The 17,971-nt window shown below is 45.1% G+C and overlaps 1 protein-coding gene across 10 annotated transcripts in view; it reads right to left on the minus strand.

The window, feature by feature from the left end:
• Nucleotides 1–28: 28 nt before the first annotated feature.
• Nucleotides 29–17,971, minus strand: part of LOC118075668 (SLAM family member 9-like) — a 61,239-nt gene continuing 43,296 nt past the window's right edge. For 4 of the 10 annotated variants that reach the window (XM_060269777.1, XM_060269772.1, XM_060269782.1 and 1 more), the window contains 6 exons: nucleotides 15,579–15,683; nucleotides 13,749–13,787; nucleotides 9,073–9,122; nucleotides 6,260–6,352; nucleotides 2,742–2,831; nucleotides 29–1,123 (listed from right to left, as the gene is read on the minus strand). In XM_060269777.1, the coding sequence (XP_060125760.1) occupies nucleotides 1,037–1,123; nucleotides 2,742–2,831; nucleotides 6,260–6,352; nucleotides 9,073–9,122; nucleotides 13,749–13,787; nucleotides 15,579–15,683 (464 nt within the window). In that variant the 3' untranslated portion in view covers nucleotides 29–1,036. Of the gene's footprint in view, nucleotides 1,124–2,741; nucleotides 2,832–6,259; nucleotides 6,353–9,072; nucleotides 9,123–9,366; nucleotides 13,087–13,748; nucleotides 13,788–15,578; nucleotides 15,684–17,971 lie in introns of those variants that run through there. The other 6 variants (XM_060269774.1, XM_060269781.1, XM_060269778.1 and 3 more) reach the window with 4 other exon arrangements.

The following is a 17,971-nucleotide window of genomic DNA, read 5'->3' on the forward strand; positions in this document are numbered from 1 at the left end:
AAGAGAAAGAGAGAGAGAGAGAGAGAGAGAGAGAGAGAGAGAGAGAGAGAGAGAGAGAGAGAAAGAAAGAAAGAAAGAAAGAAAGAAAGAAAGAAAGAAAGAAAGAAAGATCTTCACAGAGCATATAGCCAAAAGATGGTACTTGTTCCCACAAGATAGACTGCTTTAGAACGGAATGAGACATTGCATTGGGTGGTGTGAGGCATTTAGCAAACCTCAACAATTACCTGATTGCCAGGGTTTGCAAAACACAGTGCTTTGATTTCAAACCATGTGGGCAAAAGCAGGCCGCCTGACATAATTGTGAAGACAGGTGATTGACATGGTGCATTTCCCCCCTTCTGCTCTGCTTTGGAAGAGTGAGTTTCTACTAGATGCTGCTGGTGGCGGTGTTGCCCTGTGGGTGGGCCCTGCTTTGCTGTAATGGCTGGTACCCAGTGGGATGCGGAAGGCAGGAAGCTCAACAGCCAATGATAGGTGGAGCCAACTCATTCTAGTTTTGTCCTCCTCCCTGTTGACTTCTCATGGAATCATAGAATTGTAGAGTTGGAACGGACCACAAGAGTCATCAAGTCCAACCCCCTGCAATGCGGGAAATCTTTTGCCCAAGGTGGGGTTTGAACCCACGAACATGAGATTATGAGTCTTATGATCTACCAACTGAGCTATCCCAGCTACAAGAGCAACACTGAGATGAAAGGCTCACCCACACTTCCTCTTCTGCATGGGTCTGAACAGTTTCCCACTGGTCTTGTGCTTTCAAGTGGTACTCCGGGACTTCTCTTTTGCAGTAAATTGGAACAAATAGCAAACTGTGGAAAACCCAACGTGTTGGGGCAAATGGGTGTGTGGCTAAACCCTAAAGAGGAGGAAGCTGACAGAGAAGGCCACACTCTAGGCTGAATGTATGTAGGTAAGAAGGCAGGCAGGTGGGGATATAGCTGAAGGCAGATGGATTTGCACCTGTGCCTTGTTTGCTCTGATGGTCCAGGCTCTGCTACTGCTTTGTCCCCTTGGTCCTTGGTCCAGAGGGTTGCTAGAGAATTTTGTCATACTCTGTGGTTTCAGGAGGTCTCGGGTTGTTCACTGTATCGTAGACTGTCTTGGAGTCCTGGTCCTCACACTGCAAGAGAAAACCAAAACATGTCCACAGGACGGCACCGTTAAGGAAGTCGTTGCCTATTCTGGAAGATATTGCTGCCTGTTTGCAGAATGAGCACCAATTCAGCAATGCGCATCAGAATACCAGCTGAGCCCTGTTGGCCGGAAAAGCCAAGGTGGGTCTACCTAGTCCAGCAGGCTCTTCCCCATAGTGGTGTCTCCGAAATTGACAAAAGCACAGCATGAGTAGCTATCCTAAACTGCTGCCCATCCCCAGCAGCCTAGTGGTGAGAGTTTTGGACTAGGACCTAGGAGACCAGCATTCAAAGCCCCACTTGACCTTGGGCCAATCGCTTCCTCTTAGCCTAACCTACCTCACAGGGTTGTTAGGGGGATTAAATGAGGACGGAGAGGACCGTGTGTGAACGAAATGTGGACACAACACAGATCTTTGTCCAATCTGATGCCCTGCAGGTGTTTTGGGCAACAACTCCCATCAGCCCCAGCCATGGTCCTATCAGTGCCAGCAACATATGGCTGTCCCTAGCTCAGGCTGATGGGAGTTGTAGTCCAAAATGGCTAAAGGGCACCAGGTTGGGGAAGTCTGCCATAGATGGCGAGCTGAGCCTCACAGATTTAGAAGGAGAAGGATGTGTGTCTGCGAAGGTCAAGAGTTTTAATACTCTTGGGTTACAAACCTAAAGGAAAAGGAAAAGGACCCCTGACAGTTAAGTCCAGTTGCAAACGACTCTGGGGTTGCGGCGCTCTTCTCGCTTTACAGGCTGAGAGAGCTGGTGTTTGTGCACAGACAGTTTTTCCGGGTCATGTGGGCAGCATGGCTACGCCGCTTATGGCGCAACGTAACACCGAAACCAGAGCAGCGCACAGAAACACCATTTACCTTCCCGCCAGAGCGGTACCTATTTATCTACTTGCACTTTTTGGCATGCTTTCGAACTGCTAGGTTGGCAGGAGCTGGGACTGAGCAACAGGAGCTCACCCCGTCGCGGAGATTTGAACCGCCAACCTTCTGATCGGCAAGCCCAAGAGGCTCAGTGGTTTAGACCACAGCGTCACCCACATCCCTAGTTACAAACCTAGGTTGCATTAAAAAAGAAAGCAGCAGATGGAGAATGGTGCAACTGTGTCCATGGGGTAAGTTCAGAATATACGAGTGGCTTCTCTTGCATTGTGAAAGTTCCTTTTACCACTTTGCAAAACTTATTGCAGCTTGCTAGTCACAAGGAGGGGCAAAGTGGCTGTGAAATGCACTCGCATAGACTATGGGGAATCTTGTTAGGGATCATTTCCCAACTATGGAGAGGCATTCTTCAGACTTCCCCCTTTGCAAGCCGTGGGAAGCCAAGGAGCTCATTTCCATTAAAAAAGAAAACAAAAGCAGAGGCTGTTAGGAAAATAAATTTAGCAGCTAAGACCACATTTTGTGCTGTGTTGTGGTGTGACTTTTCTTCTTCTTCACACCTGGAGATTACACTCACATCTTCCCACCCCCACCTTTAACGCAACCACAGATCTTGCAACTTTCTATGCCACCAGCCTTGAGTAACATGTGGCTTTGCAATGGATCCAGCTTCCCCATCACCACTTGCTAAGAAATATATGTTTAAAAATCCACGTGCCTCTTGAGGCTTGGTGATCTCTGAGTAAATTGTTTTCTCGCTCTTTTCTCTGGTTCTCCGCATCTTCTCATCGTCTGTTTGCAAAGGATTCTGGGAAAGAGAAGAAGCAATTTACCGGGGGTGGGGTGGGGGCATGTAAAAAAAGTCCTTGTTGTGGAGCTGGAACATCCCTGGAAGAACCCAACTATGGATTGCCATGAATCTCAAATCTGTATCCTGCCAAAGAGGGATCAGGTTTCCTAGGGCAGTTGTCTTTAACCTTGAGATTACAGGTGTTGTTGGACCACAACTTCCATCGTCCCTGACCATAAGCAGGTTGGGGATGATGGGAGTTGTAGTCCAATAACATATGGGGCCTTAAGGCTGAAGAACTCTGCCTTAGGGTGGCTGTGCAAAGAGATGGACAGCTTCAAAGTACTTAGTATTATCTTAGAGAGGGGCTAACCAACACAGTATCTTCCAGACATAGTGGGCCACAACTCCCATCAGCCCCAGCCAGCATGGTCAATGGTCAGGGATTATGGGAGTTGTAGTCCACAGCATCTGGAGAACATGACATTGGCTATCCCTGCCTTATAGAATGACAAGGAAGAAGAAGGGATTCAGCTTCCCCCTCACTTTAAACACACACGCTGATTCTTGATCTCAATATGGTAAAATAAGAGTTTGGGAAGAGTTTAGGAGAAGATTCTTATGTACCGTATATTCCAGCATACAAGGCGAATGGGTGTCTAAGACGACCCCCAAATTTTCGAGTTAAAATATAGAATTTGGGATATACTCTATATTTTAACTCGAAAATGTCAGCAGCGATTTCTCGTGCCGCGCTGCCCATAGCCAAAATGTCAACAGCGCCAGAAATCACTTCTGAGCATGTGCGGACATGCGGACATGCTCAGAAGCGATTTCTGGCGCTGCTTGGCGAGTCCCCGTGCTGCTCGATGAGTCCCTGCATGTTCAGCGAGTCCCTGGTTTAGCGCAGTGCGTGGGAGACTTGCTGAGCGGGCAGTACCCGCCTTATAAGACGACCCCCGAATTTTGAGACGATTTCCCGGGGTTAAAAAGTCGTCTTATACACTGGAATATACGGTAGTTTTGCTAGTTGTTTTTAATAAGCTGTTAAACCAAGCTAGTCAAGCAACTTATTCTCACAATGGCCAACCAAATGCCTGCAGGAAACCAGCAAGCAGGACCTACGCATGAAAGCTCTCTCCCCTCCTGTGTTTTCCAGCAACTGATAATCAGAAGTGTTATTGCCTCAGACTTTGGAGGCAGAGCAGAGCCATCATGGCAAGCAGCTCTTGATAACCTAGTCCTCCATGAATTTGTCTAATCCTATTTTTAATCCACCCAAGTTGGCGGCATCTCTGGCTCCTGCGGGAGGGAGTTCCACAGTTTCTGCGCTGCATTTAAAAGTACTTCCCTTTGTCTGTCCTGAATCTTCCAACCTTCAGTGGATGTCTGCGAGTTCTAGCATTATGAGGGGGGGGGGAAGCTTTCCCTAGCCGCTTTCTCCATGCCATGAATAATTTTGCGAATTTCTATCATGTCACCTCTTACTTGCTCTTTCTCTAAACTAAAAAGTCCCATTGCAAATTACTAATAAAATGGTTTGCCTTGTTATTAGACTACATTTCTAATGCCAAGAAATTCTATGCCATTTGCAGAAAGTATGCAGCTTTCAGGGGAACTTTGCAGGGGCAAGACAATTTTTGCAGCGGGTTTTTCATGTAGGACAGGAAGAAATTGTCTTGCCCCTGAAAAGTTCCCCTTGGCTCATTTGTAGAATGCTTGCTGATGCTGTGCACTCAGAAGGTCCCGTGTACAATTTTTGACATCACTGGTAGCATTGGGAATATCCTGTGCCTCAGACCCTGGAGAATCATTGCCACTAATTGTAGACAGTACTGAGTTAAATAGACCAGGGGTGGCCAACTCCCAAGAGACTGCAATCTACTCACAGTTAAAAACTGGCAGTGATCTACCCCCTTTTTTTGGGTTGAGGTCAAAGTTCTTGAGTTTTTTTTAGGAAGGAGGAAGGCCCATTTTTTGGGGGTTCGGGTCAAGGTTGTTCAGTTTGTTCTGGGAGGAGGTGAAATGTTGAGCTTTTTTTAGGGGAGCCACAGTTGTTCAGCTTCTTTGGGGGGAGCCAATGATCTACCAGAGATCTACTTCATACATACAGTGATCTACCGGTAGATCACGATCTACCTGTTGGACATGCCTGAAATAGACCAATGGCCTGGCTTGATATAAGGCAGCTTCCTGAGTCCCTATCTCTGCGCTCTGAATCATCTCATCTGAAATCATAGCAGAGATGAGGCCAAGTCCAATCCTGCAATCAGGACACAATCCCTCAGTTTTCTGCAGTGCTTGGAATGAATAATAGAATCATAGATTTGTGGAGTTGGAAGGAACCCTGCGGATCTTGTCCAACCACCTGCCAAGCAGGAATCTCAGCTAAAGAATCCATGACAGATGGCCATCCAACCTCTTCTTAAAAACCTCTAATGAAGGTCCACCACCTTACAAAGTTCCACTGTCAAACGGCTCTTAATGTCAGAAAGTTATTCCTTAGGGTTAGTCAAAATTCCCTTTCTTGTGATTTGAATCCATCGGTTCAGATCCTCCCCTCTGGAGCAGCAGAAAACAAGCTTGCTCCATCTGCCTTGTGACAGGCCTTCGGATATTTGAGGATGAGGATGACTATCACATGTCCTCTGCTCTTTTCCAGGCTAAACATACCCAACTCCCTCAACCGTTCCTCATATGGCTTGGTTTCCAGACCCTTGATCATCTTGGTCACCCTCCTTCACGCATGTTCTAGCTTGCCAGAACAGGACACAGGACTACAAGGGTGGCCTACATAGCTGCCAAGTTTTTCCTTTTCTCGCGAGGAAGCCTATTCAGCATAAGGGAAAATCCCTTAAAAAAAGGGATAACTTGGCAGCTATGGTGGCCTACCCAATTAATTCAAAAAGCTTTGAACTAAAAGCAGTTCCTGCCAGCTACAACATGAATTAAGTCCATTTTGAGGTAGAACTTTGTACTTGAAGATGAACTAGAAACCATTCATTTTCTTACATTTTTTTAATAAAAAAAAATTACTCTATATTCTTTTGACCTTTAAGCTCAAAGAATGTTATGGCTGGGGGAAATCAAAATAACGCTTCACATTCCACTGTGTAGGCGTTTTGATGGTTTCTCAGTCTTAAGAGTATTTTACACTTCACCACAGATGCTCATAACATTCTGAACGCTGAAAAGAAATTGCCAAGGAACATTTGAACAAACCGTGAATTGAACTGTGAACTGCACACCAACCAAACTCATTCATTTTGTAACGGGACAACCATGAACTGGAGTCAGTTCCTTTTGGGGTACGTTGTACTTGTACTTCAACTATAACTAGTTTCTTTTTTAAAAAATGAATTTTCCTATTTTCTGTTTTCTGTGCCAATATTTTCAGGTCTGAAGCTCCGTTTTTCTCATGTAGATGGATGGTAGCAGCTTCCTACCTGTTTGGGGAGGTGGACTGTGGTGTAGATGGTTTGAGGCCCAGCCTTTTTTGCCTTTGGTCCTCTCTGCTGTTGGGGTTCCGATGGGGAATTCTGAGAGTGGAAGAGAAAGCCACAATGTTTGTGACATTGTGGGTTGGAATAAATTTAATTAAATAATAATAATAATAATCAAGGTGACGAGAGATAAGCAGGACATTGTTACGATGGCTTTACCACCACAGGGGTAAAACTGTTGTATTTTAAAAAGTCAGACTCCCCCCCCCCCCCGAGGTCCACCAAAGAAGTTGATAGAGCTGCCCAGAAAAGTAGTCATTGCCTGTAATCTGTAATCCTGGAGGAGCATGCATGCAAGGAATTCTGGGATATAAGCCCAGATATCTGGCCAGAAATGAAGCCAAGACAAAGACACACACACACACACACACACACACACACACACACACACACACACACAAGGCCATGCAGATGTTTATTGAATTTTGGTGACTAAAATATGATGTGAATGGAAACTCTCAAGTCATGTGGCCTTTTTTTGCAAAGTGGATTTGATGATTAAAATCCTCACTTGTGGGAGGATCAAAGTAAAATCAGATACACTTCGAACTTTTCTGAGTTTTTAAGTGGGTGGTTTTAATTTTTTACTTTGATAAAACACTTATAAAATAGAAACTAACACTCCCCCACCCCCACCCCTTAGGAAAGTAAAAAAAAAATACCTTGAGAGACTGGCTCCACCCAGTTTCCATTGTTACCTGTTGGTGAGGGTGACTTTTTCAAGAATATGGTATTGAAGTAAGCAAATGTGTGTAAGAGAATGAGCGTTTTTCTCATTAATTCATGGTCCTCTTTGAGAAATGCACCAAAGTCCATGCCTGAGATTTTTCGGAAGCATTGAAGCACTTCCTCACAGGTCTTCAGTCCTCAAGAGACTAACCCAGCAAAAAAAGGTGTCAACATGTCGCTGGTATTTTAAGCACGGTGCACTTCTACTGTGTTGTGCTCAGGGCTTATTTGCTTTTGAAACCTTGCCCCCATTTTGAATTCCATTGTAGTTATCATTTACTATTCATCATGTTCACTGTAGGAGGGGGTTAGGGGGATGGTCGTGCCTAAAAGTTTACAGGATCAACAGTGGTGGGCAGGACCGGCACGGATACCCTGGAGAGATGCTGCCAGGCACTGATCAGCCTTCACTGACCTGATGCCTTCCAGATGTTTTGGACCACGACTCTCAACTGTTCCAACTAGGACATTTGAAAGGCACCATTTGGGAAAGACTGGTGTCTACAAGACTGAACTCAGTGAACCACCTGATCCAGTTCAAAACAATGTGCTCTTCAGTGGTTCTCACCCATTCTTTTGAAGCAGGTACACATGATGTTACCCACAATCCACTGGTTTCATTCTGAAATGCTGAGCTTTGAAGCAGTTTCTCTAAAGCCAGTTTCGCTCTCATTTCAAAACTGTTTGAGTGGTGAATCCCAGGAGTATTAGGTTGGAACTGTTTCCTGGGGATGGTGGTCCTACATTTTGCGGTGTCAGGGGTGGTTGTATCAGGGAGGAGCACCCCACACGACCCACTGCCTGCTTACTGCAATCCTACCTGTGTCTGCTCAGAGGAAAGCCCCATGGTGGCGCAGTGGGTTAAACCACAGAGCCTAGGGCTTGCCGATCAGGTCGGCAGTTCGAATCCCCGCGATGGGGTGAGCTCCCGTTCCTCGGTCCCTGCTCCTGCCCACCTAGTAGTTCAAAATCATGCCAAAGTGCATGTAGATAAATAGGTACCGCTCCGGCGGGAAGGTAAACAGCATTTCCGTGCACTGTTCTGGTTTCGCCAGAAGCAGCTTAGTCACGCTAGCCACGTGACCCGGAAGCTGTACGCCGGCTCCCTCGGCCAGTTAAGCGAGATGAGCGCCGCAACCCCAGAGTCGTCCGCGACTGGACCTAATGGTCAGGGGGTACCTTTACCTTTTACTCACTGGTAGGTAGGATTGAAACAATGGGGAGGGGGAAGACATGCTAATCTCTGCCCATAAGTCTCTGCAAACGAGGATGTGTGTGGGGGTATGTGTGTGTTAATCTGTCTCCTTTCACTCACTTTGAGAAGAAGCAAAGCTGGGATCTCCAAGCAGGTACAGTTTAACTCATGAGCAACCCTCCCACAATGGCTATGCTTCACCTCCATGTTCAGAGGCAGCAATGCTTTTGGATACCAGCTGCTAGCAAACCGCAGGAGGGAGATTGCTCTTGTGCTCAAATCCTGCTTGTGGGTTTCCCACAGCCATCTGTTTGGCCACCGTGAGAACAGGATGCTGGACCAGAGGAGCACCTGGCCAGTGGCTCACCTCTGATGGTGGAGGGAGAGCATAGCCATTGTGGCTAGTAGACATCAATAGCTTCCTCTTCCACAAATTTGTGCAATCCTCTTTTAAAATCAGGCAGTGTGTGTGTGTGTGTGTGTGTGTGCACCAGTCAGAAGAGGGGCTAAGAAAGAGTTTAAGCGTCAGCTCTGTGATGTGTTCACGTAGACTTGTCCTCTCTTACTTGGGAGTAAATCCCAAGGCGCTCTTGGCTGCAGCCACAGGAAGATGATCGCTAGGGGAGTTGTTGAGGTGAAAGGGGAGGAAACATGGGCAGACAGTGGGCCAAGTGGAAACACATCAAACCGTGATGCTTTGTAACAGGATTTGCAAAATCAAATGGAAATGCAGACAGGAAAAACAGCCTTGCTTACATTTTAACCCTCTAACATGTACATACCACTTGAGTGGGAAATCCCTCTGTGGATCAGTTGGCTCAATGGAACTTACCTGGGGAAAGTTTTCAATTTGAGAATAAACAGTGTGGCACTCTTTGGGTTCTGCAAAGAGAAATCACGTATGTTAACTGAACGGGCCTCCACCCCATTCAGATATGCTTTAATTATGATTTTTCTTATAGCCCTTCCAAGAGGCTCACAAATTCTAATTACTGTACTACAGTAATTGTCTAGTCCCTAGGCAGATAGGTCTCTCTTTCTGTCCACCTTTGTTGTTTGGTCTTGCAAATGAAAGAGGATAGATCTGCCCCAAAAGAAAGTCATTTTCTTTTCTTTTCTCTGTATTTCTGGAGGACTTTCATCAGCGAATTTGGAGTTGTCAGCTGGGGCACAGTCTATTGATTAATGTGTTGATAATCCATTAGAAAATGTATCTTAGGACTTAAGTTTTTAAAATGCTGTTAAATGCCAGGAAAGAGGAGCACAGGAGAAACATCAAGAAGCAGATTAGTTTTTGCAAAAAAAAAATTGCAAAAATGTTAAATGTAAGCAGAAAGAGCCAATCAATAAGCTTTGCAGTTTAATCATATATATTTTTATTTCACACACACAATCACAAAACAGGGAAGGAACAGAAATGTGAAATCCTCCATAGGAGATTGTTTACGTTCCAGGTGTAAACCAGTTTAAAATCCTCCATCATTGTTATGGACATAAACCAAGGAATCCTGGGAACGGTAGTTCCATTGAAAGGCCAGGCACCATTCATAAAAAGGCCTCAGTCAATCAAACTACAGGTCCCAGGGTCCTAGTTTGAAGGAATCCAGAGTCATTTAAAAACCAACTTTAAATTTGTGATAGAGAAAGAAAATGTATTTTGTTCTAGAACCTACGAACATGTCTGCAGCAATCTGTTGCTTATTGTCAAGAAAAACAAGAGAAAAGAGCAATCATTTCCAGAATAGTAGTTTTAGGGGGTTTAGGCTGTACAAAATCCAGAACTTTCAGTCAAAAAGCCCGGCAGCAATGGACTTTCTCTGGTTTTCCCCACTATAAGGTTCACGTTCTTCATAAAACCGTATTATTTACATCACTGCAAAGATTGTTCACTTTTACTATAGATTTGAGTGTCTTAGTCTTTTCTTCTTACTGAAGTTTCGGTACATTCCAAATTAATGTTCACTTTTGTTAATCAAGCGTTTTGTACTGCCATTTGTTTTAATTTCTGCCTTTGCTCTGTATTCACAACACTTTCTACTCCCCACCCCTTCCCTTGAGAGCATCTGCCTCCATTGGCCGCATTCACCCATACTTGGATTCTGTTCCTGGAAGGCAGACGTTGTATTTTCATCCCTACATGTCTTTTACTAAGAGGAGGGCAAAATTGTTCCAGGTCTCATTTTAAGGCAATGGAGGAACTCTCGCAGGCACCTACTGGACAACACCTGTAGCATCACAAATAGCAAGTCATGTAGGTTGCATCCCATACTCAGTGAAAACCTATTAAAATTAAGGGGCCTAAGTTACTCATGCCCATTAATTTTTATGGGCCTACTCTAAGTAGAACTTAGTTGGATATCACCCACCTTGCTTGCGCGAAGTTTGGTTTAAAAATGCTTCTTTTACTTGTACTTTACTTTTAGTATTACTCCTTTCTAAGCAAAGCACTTCTTCACTTATTATTATTATTATTATTATTATTATTATTATTATTATTATTAAGATTTCTACTGCACAGGGTGGCAAACCACAAAGTAGCAAAACAATACAATTGACAATAAAATAAAAACCTATTTAAATCTTTTTTTAAAAAAAAAACACTAAGAAGATGTAAAACTATTTTAAAACACATAAGCACTCGTGTCATATCACCTTTCTAGGTAAAAAAAATACGCAAAAATTTCTCTGGAAATTAAGCAGGTATTTTTTTTCTCTTTCTTTCCTCTCCTTCACATCCCACAGCCCTGAAGCACACATACTCAGGAGTCACTGTGTGAGAGGAATGCAAGTATGGATTCTCCCCATTGTACGTTCTCAACATATGAACTGATAAACCATCGTAGAATCATAGAATTGTAGAGTTGGAAGGGGCCGTTTGAGCCACCCCTAACGGTTCAACCTCCTGCGTTGCAGGAATCCTTTGCTCAATGTGGGGTTCAAACTCACAACCCTAAGATTAAGAGTCTCATGCTCTACCAACTGAGCCATCCCAGGAATGACCAAAATCAACTAAGAAGAAAATTGGAGAATGGAGACTGAACCCGCAACCTTGGCGTTGTCAGCACCATGCTCTAGTCAGCTGAGCTAGTCAGCTGATGGCAAAAGACAAGAGGGAGTCAGTTGCCAAGTGTGAAATTCTGTCAGTTTCCAGTTTTCCCTTGTCAGTTCTAATGAGAGGCAAAGAGCCTTCAGCTAATGTGTAAGAGGCCAGGATGCTTGTGTTTGTGTGTGTACTGAGTAGTGATCCTGGCCCAAGGAGAGTATGAGACCCTCTCGGATGGGGCCTAACTGGGCAAATTAGGGAACAGAGCTGTCATCTGATTAAAGGACTCTTTAGTTGATTAATCATGTTAGTTGCTTATTTTCAAGAAAAACAAAAGAGCAATCATTTCCAGAATAGTAGTTAGCTGATTAATCAAACGATGTTTCATTAAATCTGCAAATAAAAAGAACACTACTGAAAGTGGGGAAAGCCCTTGCCATAAGAGGATGCACACACACACACGGGTGGCACTGTGGTCTAAACCACTGAGCCTAGGGTTTGCCAATCAGAAGGTCAGCGGTTCGAATCCCCACGACATGGTGAGCTCCCATTGCTCGGTCCCTGCTCCTGCCAACCTAGCAGTTCGAAAGCATGTCAAAGTGCAAGTAGATAAACAGGTACCGCTACAGCGGGAAGGTAAACGGCATTTCCGTGCGCTGCTCTGGTTTCAGTGTTACATTGCGCCATAAGCGGATTAGTCATGCTGGCCACATGACCCAGAAGCTGTACGCCGGCTCCCTCGGCCAATAAAGCGAGATGAGCGCGCAACCCCAGAGTCGGTCACAACTGGACCTAATGGTCAGGGTTCCCTTTACCTTTCACACACACACACACTCCTCAAAAGTGTCGCCACCTTAGCAGAGGCCTTCCCATGTGTGCAGGGAGAGAGGGAAGGCAAGAGGGGATGCCTAAGATGCTGTTGTACAGCGTTGGTTCAAAATGATCAGATATCCAATTAATTTAGGGCACTTTTGAAGCTGACCCATAGACTTTTAAAACTGGTCAATCTAACTGAAATTGGTGAAATGCTGCAGTCTTAATAAGGAGGGCTCCCTGTCTTTGAATAAGCAGGGTTGGTGGTCAGAGGACAGTGTAGTTCAGGCACCCCCAAACTGCGGCCCTCCAGGTGTTTTGGCCTACAACTCCCATGATCCCTAGCTGACAGGACCAGTGGTCGGGGAAGATGGGAATTGTAGTCCAAAACATCTGGAGGGCCGAAATTTGGGGGTGTCTGGTGTAGTCACACACCAGCCAGGACCCACAGCAGAGACAAGGTGCAAGAGTGTCACACTCCACTTCGAGGAGGAAGTGGCTGATTTCCTCAGAAACCCAGTGAAAGCATAGGTACTGGGGCAGGGAGGGAGGGAAGGAAGGAGCAGAGCACCAGCTGTTGCATTTTACCATGGCTGTTGCTATTAACAATAAAAAATATTTCCATCTTCTCCTCACAACAACCCTGTGAGGTAGGTTAGCAGGAAGATACCGAACGGCGCAATGTGAGCAGAAGGGAATTTGAACCTGGGTTTCCCTAGTCCTAGTTCAACACTGTGACTGGCAGGTTTAACAGGAGCCCAAGCGAGTCGCACTCAGCTCCTGCCAGTGGGACAGCAAAAGGAGAATGGGGGTGCGTGATGTGAGGGAGCAAGGGAGCACCGAGTCAGACAAGTAAGGTGGTAGCGGGGTGGTGGGGGCATCCTGTTTCAAACAGTGTGCAGAAACTCGTAGCCGGCTCTGGGGAGAGGCCGGAAGGGTGCGTGTGTGTGCAGAGGGCCCCTCGCCTCACTCAGGGATCTGTAGCACCACCTGCCAAGTAATTAGGAGACATATTTCAACCTGGGATTGAACATCTACTTCGCCGATCATCACACCTATTAATTGCTCGCTGCTCAAAGCCAAAAAGCGTGCTTCGAAACGGTCCCACTTGATAGAAACGAGAGCAAGTTTAAACGGACTGGCTGAAGTGTGCGGAGACCAGTTGTAAAAGCCTGGCGCAGCTTCTCCCGCAGGGTGAAGAAAAGCTGCCCCACCTGAACTTCAATCTCCTCCACAATTATTCCAGGCAATCCAAGGAACCTAAGAAGAAGCTGGCTGCTGGATCAGGCCAAAGGCCCATCTAGTCCCACATCCTGTTCTCACAGTGGCCAACCAGTTGCACGTTATGGGAAGCCTGTGAGCAAGCCATGGGTGCGACTGCCCGCTGCCTACTTCCGACCCTCGGCAACTGGGATTCAGAGACAGGCTGCCTCCAGGAATTTGCTTAATCCCCTCCTAGTAGCCACTAGCCCAGTGAAGGACATGAATTAATTAGGCCTTTTGCGTCAAAGTACTATCCTTTGCTTGTCCTGAATCTTCTGCAAATCTATTTCACATGGGATGACTACAAATTCTAGGATCATGAGGAGAGGAATTGCCCACTTTTCCTACAGGGGTGGGACGGGCACTGTCAAAGCAGGAAGGGGTTTTACCTGACTGAGGTGCAGGATTCAGGTGTTTCCTGTGGGAACCTTTGGAAAGAAAAAAAAGGTGAAAAAGGAGAAGTGAGTGGAACAAATGCAGGCACATATGTCTTAACGATGATCTCCTGGGGGAGGGAGAAGGTTCCCCCCCCCCTTCAGCAATTTGCTGCAGGGCTGTTTTTCACGTAGGAGCCCATGGAATAGCCACTGGTGCTAAGTAGCATTGTAAAGGTAAAGGGACCCCCGACCATTAGGTCCAGTCGTGACCGACTCTGGGGTTGCGCGCTCATCTCGCATTATTGGCTGAGGGAGCCGGCGTACAGCTTCCAGGTCATGTGGCCAGCATGACAAAGCCGCTTCTGGCGAACCAGAGCAGCACACGGAAATGCCGTTTACCTTCCTGCTGTAGCGGTCCCTATTTATCTACTTGCACTTTGATGTGCTTTCAAACTGCTAGGTTGGCAGGAGCTGGGACCAAGCAACGGGAGCTCACCCCGTTTTAGGGATTCGAACCGCCAACCTTCTGATCAGCAAGCCCTAGACTCTGTGGTTTAACCCACAGCGCCACCTGCGTCCCAAGTAGCATTGAGCTTTGTACAACTATCCCTTTGTTGGTAAGTGTTGTCAATTGACCAGGGGGAAAGAAAATCCTTCTTGGTCTGCTATCATATGCTGGACACAGGTACCAGCCAGTAAAGCTGTTCGCTATCTGCAAAGCAAGGAGATGCAACAGGGAGAGGAGCAAGGTCAGGTAAAAAGAGCTGGCAACCCTAGCATGGACAGCACTTTCACACTTAGGCAGGAAAGGATAGGAAGACCTTCCCTGTCCCCCCGCCCCCCAGGGGCCGTGCCACCCACAAATCCAAGCGCTGATCGTGCCAATCGCAGGGACTTCGCTGATTCCCCTAGTCAGATTGCATATGGCTCAATGGCGTCAGCAGGAGGATAGAGATCTATAGAATCAGTTCAAATGTGTGCTGGAAATGTAAAATGTAAAAGGAAGGAAGGTACTTTTTATCATATGTTGTGGTCATGTGGGGTGGTAAAAGCTTTCCGGGAAATGATATCTAATGAATTGGGGAAACAATGTTTCAGATAACCTTTGTTAAAAAACCAGAAGCTTTTCTGTTAGGAATCATAGGTGTGGAACTACCAAAAGAAAAGATGGTTTGTGTTTGCAACAACAGCAGCAAGGATGCTCTCAGCCCAGCTGATTTGGATAATATGCCAAAATGGCAAGATTGACGGGAAAGATCAGAAACCAGGAAGGCCAAATATTTGTGAAAGACTGGAATAACTTTTTAACATATTTGAGAGACCATTGTAAACAGTTGAAATCATTGGCAGGAATTACAATGACACTTGTAAAGTAAAAATAATTTTGGATTCTATGGATATTTAATAGATAGATTACAGTAGAAGATGCAGGAATAAAATTTAGAAATGGAACCCATGGAGAGAGGGAGGTCTGAAGGTTCGAGGCCTCATTTTTGTTTATTTTTTATTTCTTGTTTTCGAATTGTTATGCTTGTTAATTTGTGTGTAAAACTAATAAAAATACGAGAGAAAGAGAGAGAGAGAAGACTAGCCCAATGGGTGGCTGCTGGATGTCAACTGTTCTGGGCCGTGATCAAGAGTGGCCTCTCCTCTCTCAGGGCTTTGTCTCCAAGTGGTTTAACAATCAATCCTCCTTCCCAGGGAACTGAATCTCTGTGAGGGGAATAGAGGGTTGGACTAGATGACCAACTCTACTATTCTATGATTCTCTTAGTTTAGATCCATTCACTTTTTCAACAGGGAATTCTAAAATGGTGCAGATAGTTGCATGAAAGTCCGTACCTCTTTTCTTCTTCCACCACACAAAAAGGCCAGCACAGATGATTACAACTACCACTGCAAGGATAGCCAATATGTACAGAGCTTTGCTGCCCCTAGGTCCGTCTTCTTAAACAAACAAACAAAGAAACAAACAACAACAACATAATTTAGTAATTCCAGTAGTAATGATAGAATTGCAAAAACATTGCTGAAGCTAAGTCATAAGGGCTTTGCTAAGCCTACTTAAGTTGCAAAACTTTTTTTTTCTGAATAAACTTATTATTCTTATGTCAGCAACTGATCTTTAGTGATCTTTAGTGTATGCTTTAAAAATAAAATAAAAGAACACCCCCCACTACCTCTGATTTAGGCTGACAAAGGAGTGTGGCAGAAGAAATTAAGCAGAGGACACATTGTTGGCGGTCAACCCCACAGGGTTGGTGCAGGAATGGTGGGCACCAGCCAATTTCACCAGCCTAGTTCCCCCCAAAAGCCCACGACATGTTCCAGAGGTCCAAAGGTGTTTTGAATATGTGCTCCTCAAACAGGTGTATTTCTGCATGGCAACCTCTTTTTTAATGGAGGCTGTGTGCGAGTGTGAAGTGGATACCACCAGCAAAGGTCTGTGAGAGATGATGGGCCAGTTCCTACCCCCATCTTCCCTGGAGCTCTGTGTGCCCTGAGGGAAGTGAGAATTGGAGGAAGCCAGCCGCCAGCCCAGGCCACAATCTGAACCATCAGCTCCAAGTTAGCATGGTAGTACATTCGTCTTAGCATTTTAAAACTGCCAACCATGTCAGGTATCTTATGGCAGAAAGGCAGTATAGAAATCCAATTAAATAAGTAAATAAGTAATAAAAAAAACCAGCCATACAAAGAAGGAAAACTTCTTTAAAAAAATCTTCTGTGATATCACAAACCTTTGACAGCAGCTTTGGATTATAGGATAGCCCAACACCCCCAGTCTACAAAGGGCCCACCCTTGGGTATAAGGTGCCGTTTTGCAACGGTGCCAACTTTTTATTTATTTATTGGAAGTCTTAAATAATTTTTTAAAAGAATTATTCTACTATAGAGTACACATAATGACATTTAATACATAAAATAACACAGCTGTGGAACAAGAAAAAAAACATCCATTGTGAAGGGAGAAATCGCCTTTACTTTTAAATGTTTCATGACACACAAAAGCTAGGCAGGTGAACCCTGCCCAGGTACTGTTGATTATGGTTTCTCTCAATTTCTTCTTTTTCCAAACTTTTGTTTTGCCCCATAGCAATAATTTTAAAAAGTGCAGTGCATAAGCATTTGTTTAGGGAAGCTTTTAATGTTTAATAGATTGTTGCATTTTATTGTTCTGTTGGAAGCCGCCCAGAGTGGCTGGGGAAACTCAGCCAGATGGGCAGGGTATAAATAAATAAATAAATAAATTATTATTATTATTATTAATATTAAATGTTGTGCATTTTAGGGCACATCAGTCCTGCTATATGTATTTTTGTACACAATTTGGCCCAGCATACACATTTTTGTATTGTTATGGAATAATACCCTGGGTCCCTTATAAACCTGTGATCCAGGGAGGCAAGAATCTATAGAAGTAACCTTGCTGAAACCTGTCAGACCATTTCCTTTGCATCTTTAAAAAGTGAACTCCGTTGCCATGGGGACAGGTGGGTGGGCTTTTCCCCACTGGACCTGGATGAATGCCAGATCATCCTACCGGTAGGTTGGAGAACAATAGGGTGAGGTGAGGGGGCTGCGTCTGGGACAGTTGTGTGTGTGAGTTGGCTAATGCTGGAATCTAGAGACGTGTCTTGCTTTGTGTTGGGCTTTGGGACTCCCCTGAAACCCTAATGAGGAAGCAAGATCTGTTGTAGGGTTAATGCCGCGAGCCCCTATTGCCTATGCTCAGGTTGTATAGATGTGTAAATAGATCCATATATCCTAAAGATACCACAGTTTCCATGGTCCCTCATTCCAAACCAAACCCTGGGTATTAAAAATAAAGGCATAAATAAATAAATAAATAAATAAAATTTATGTACCATCCTTCACCCTGGAACCCTTTAAATCTCTCACTGCTTGGAGGTTGGGGTGGCCTACAACAGCATGTTACATTTTGTTTATATGCACATTTTTGTGAACATTATTTGCTTGGAAAACTGCATCAAAAAATTGGAAGTACAAATTTCAAAATCAGCTGTGTTTAACTCCCTGTATTGGTTAGTGGGGACGGGGGTGGCGCTGTGGGCTAAACCACAGAGCCTAGGGCTTGCCGATCAGAAGGTCGGCAGTTCGAATCCCCATGATGGGGTGAGCTCCCGTTGCTCGATCCCTGCTCCTGCCAACCTAGCAGTTCAAAAGCACCTCAAAGTGCAAGTAGATAAATAGGTACCGCTGCAGCGGGAAGG

The sequence above is a fragment of the Zootoca vivipara genome, chromosome 17 (assembly GCF_963506605.1).
Source record: "Zootoca vivipara chromosome 17, rZooViv1.1, whole genome shotgun sequence".
Lineage (NCBI taxonomy): Eukaryota > Metazoa > Chordata > Lepidosauria > Squamata > Lacertidae > Zootoca > Zootoca vivipara.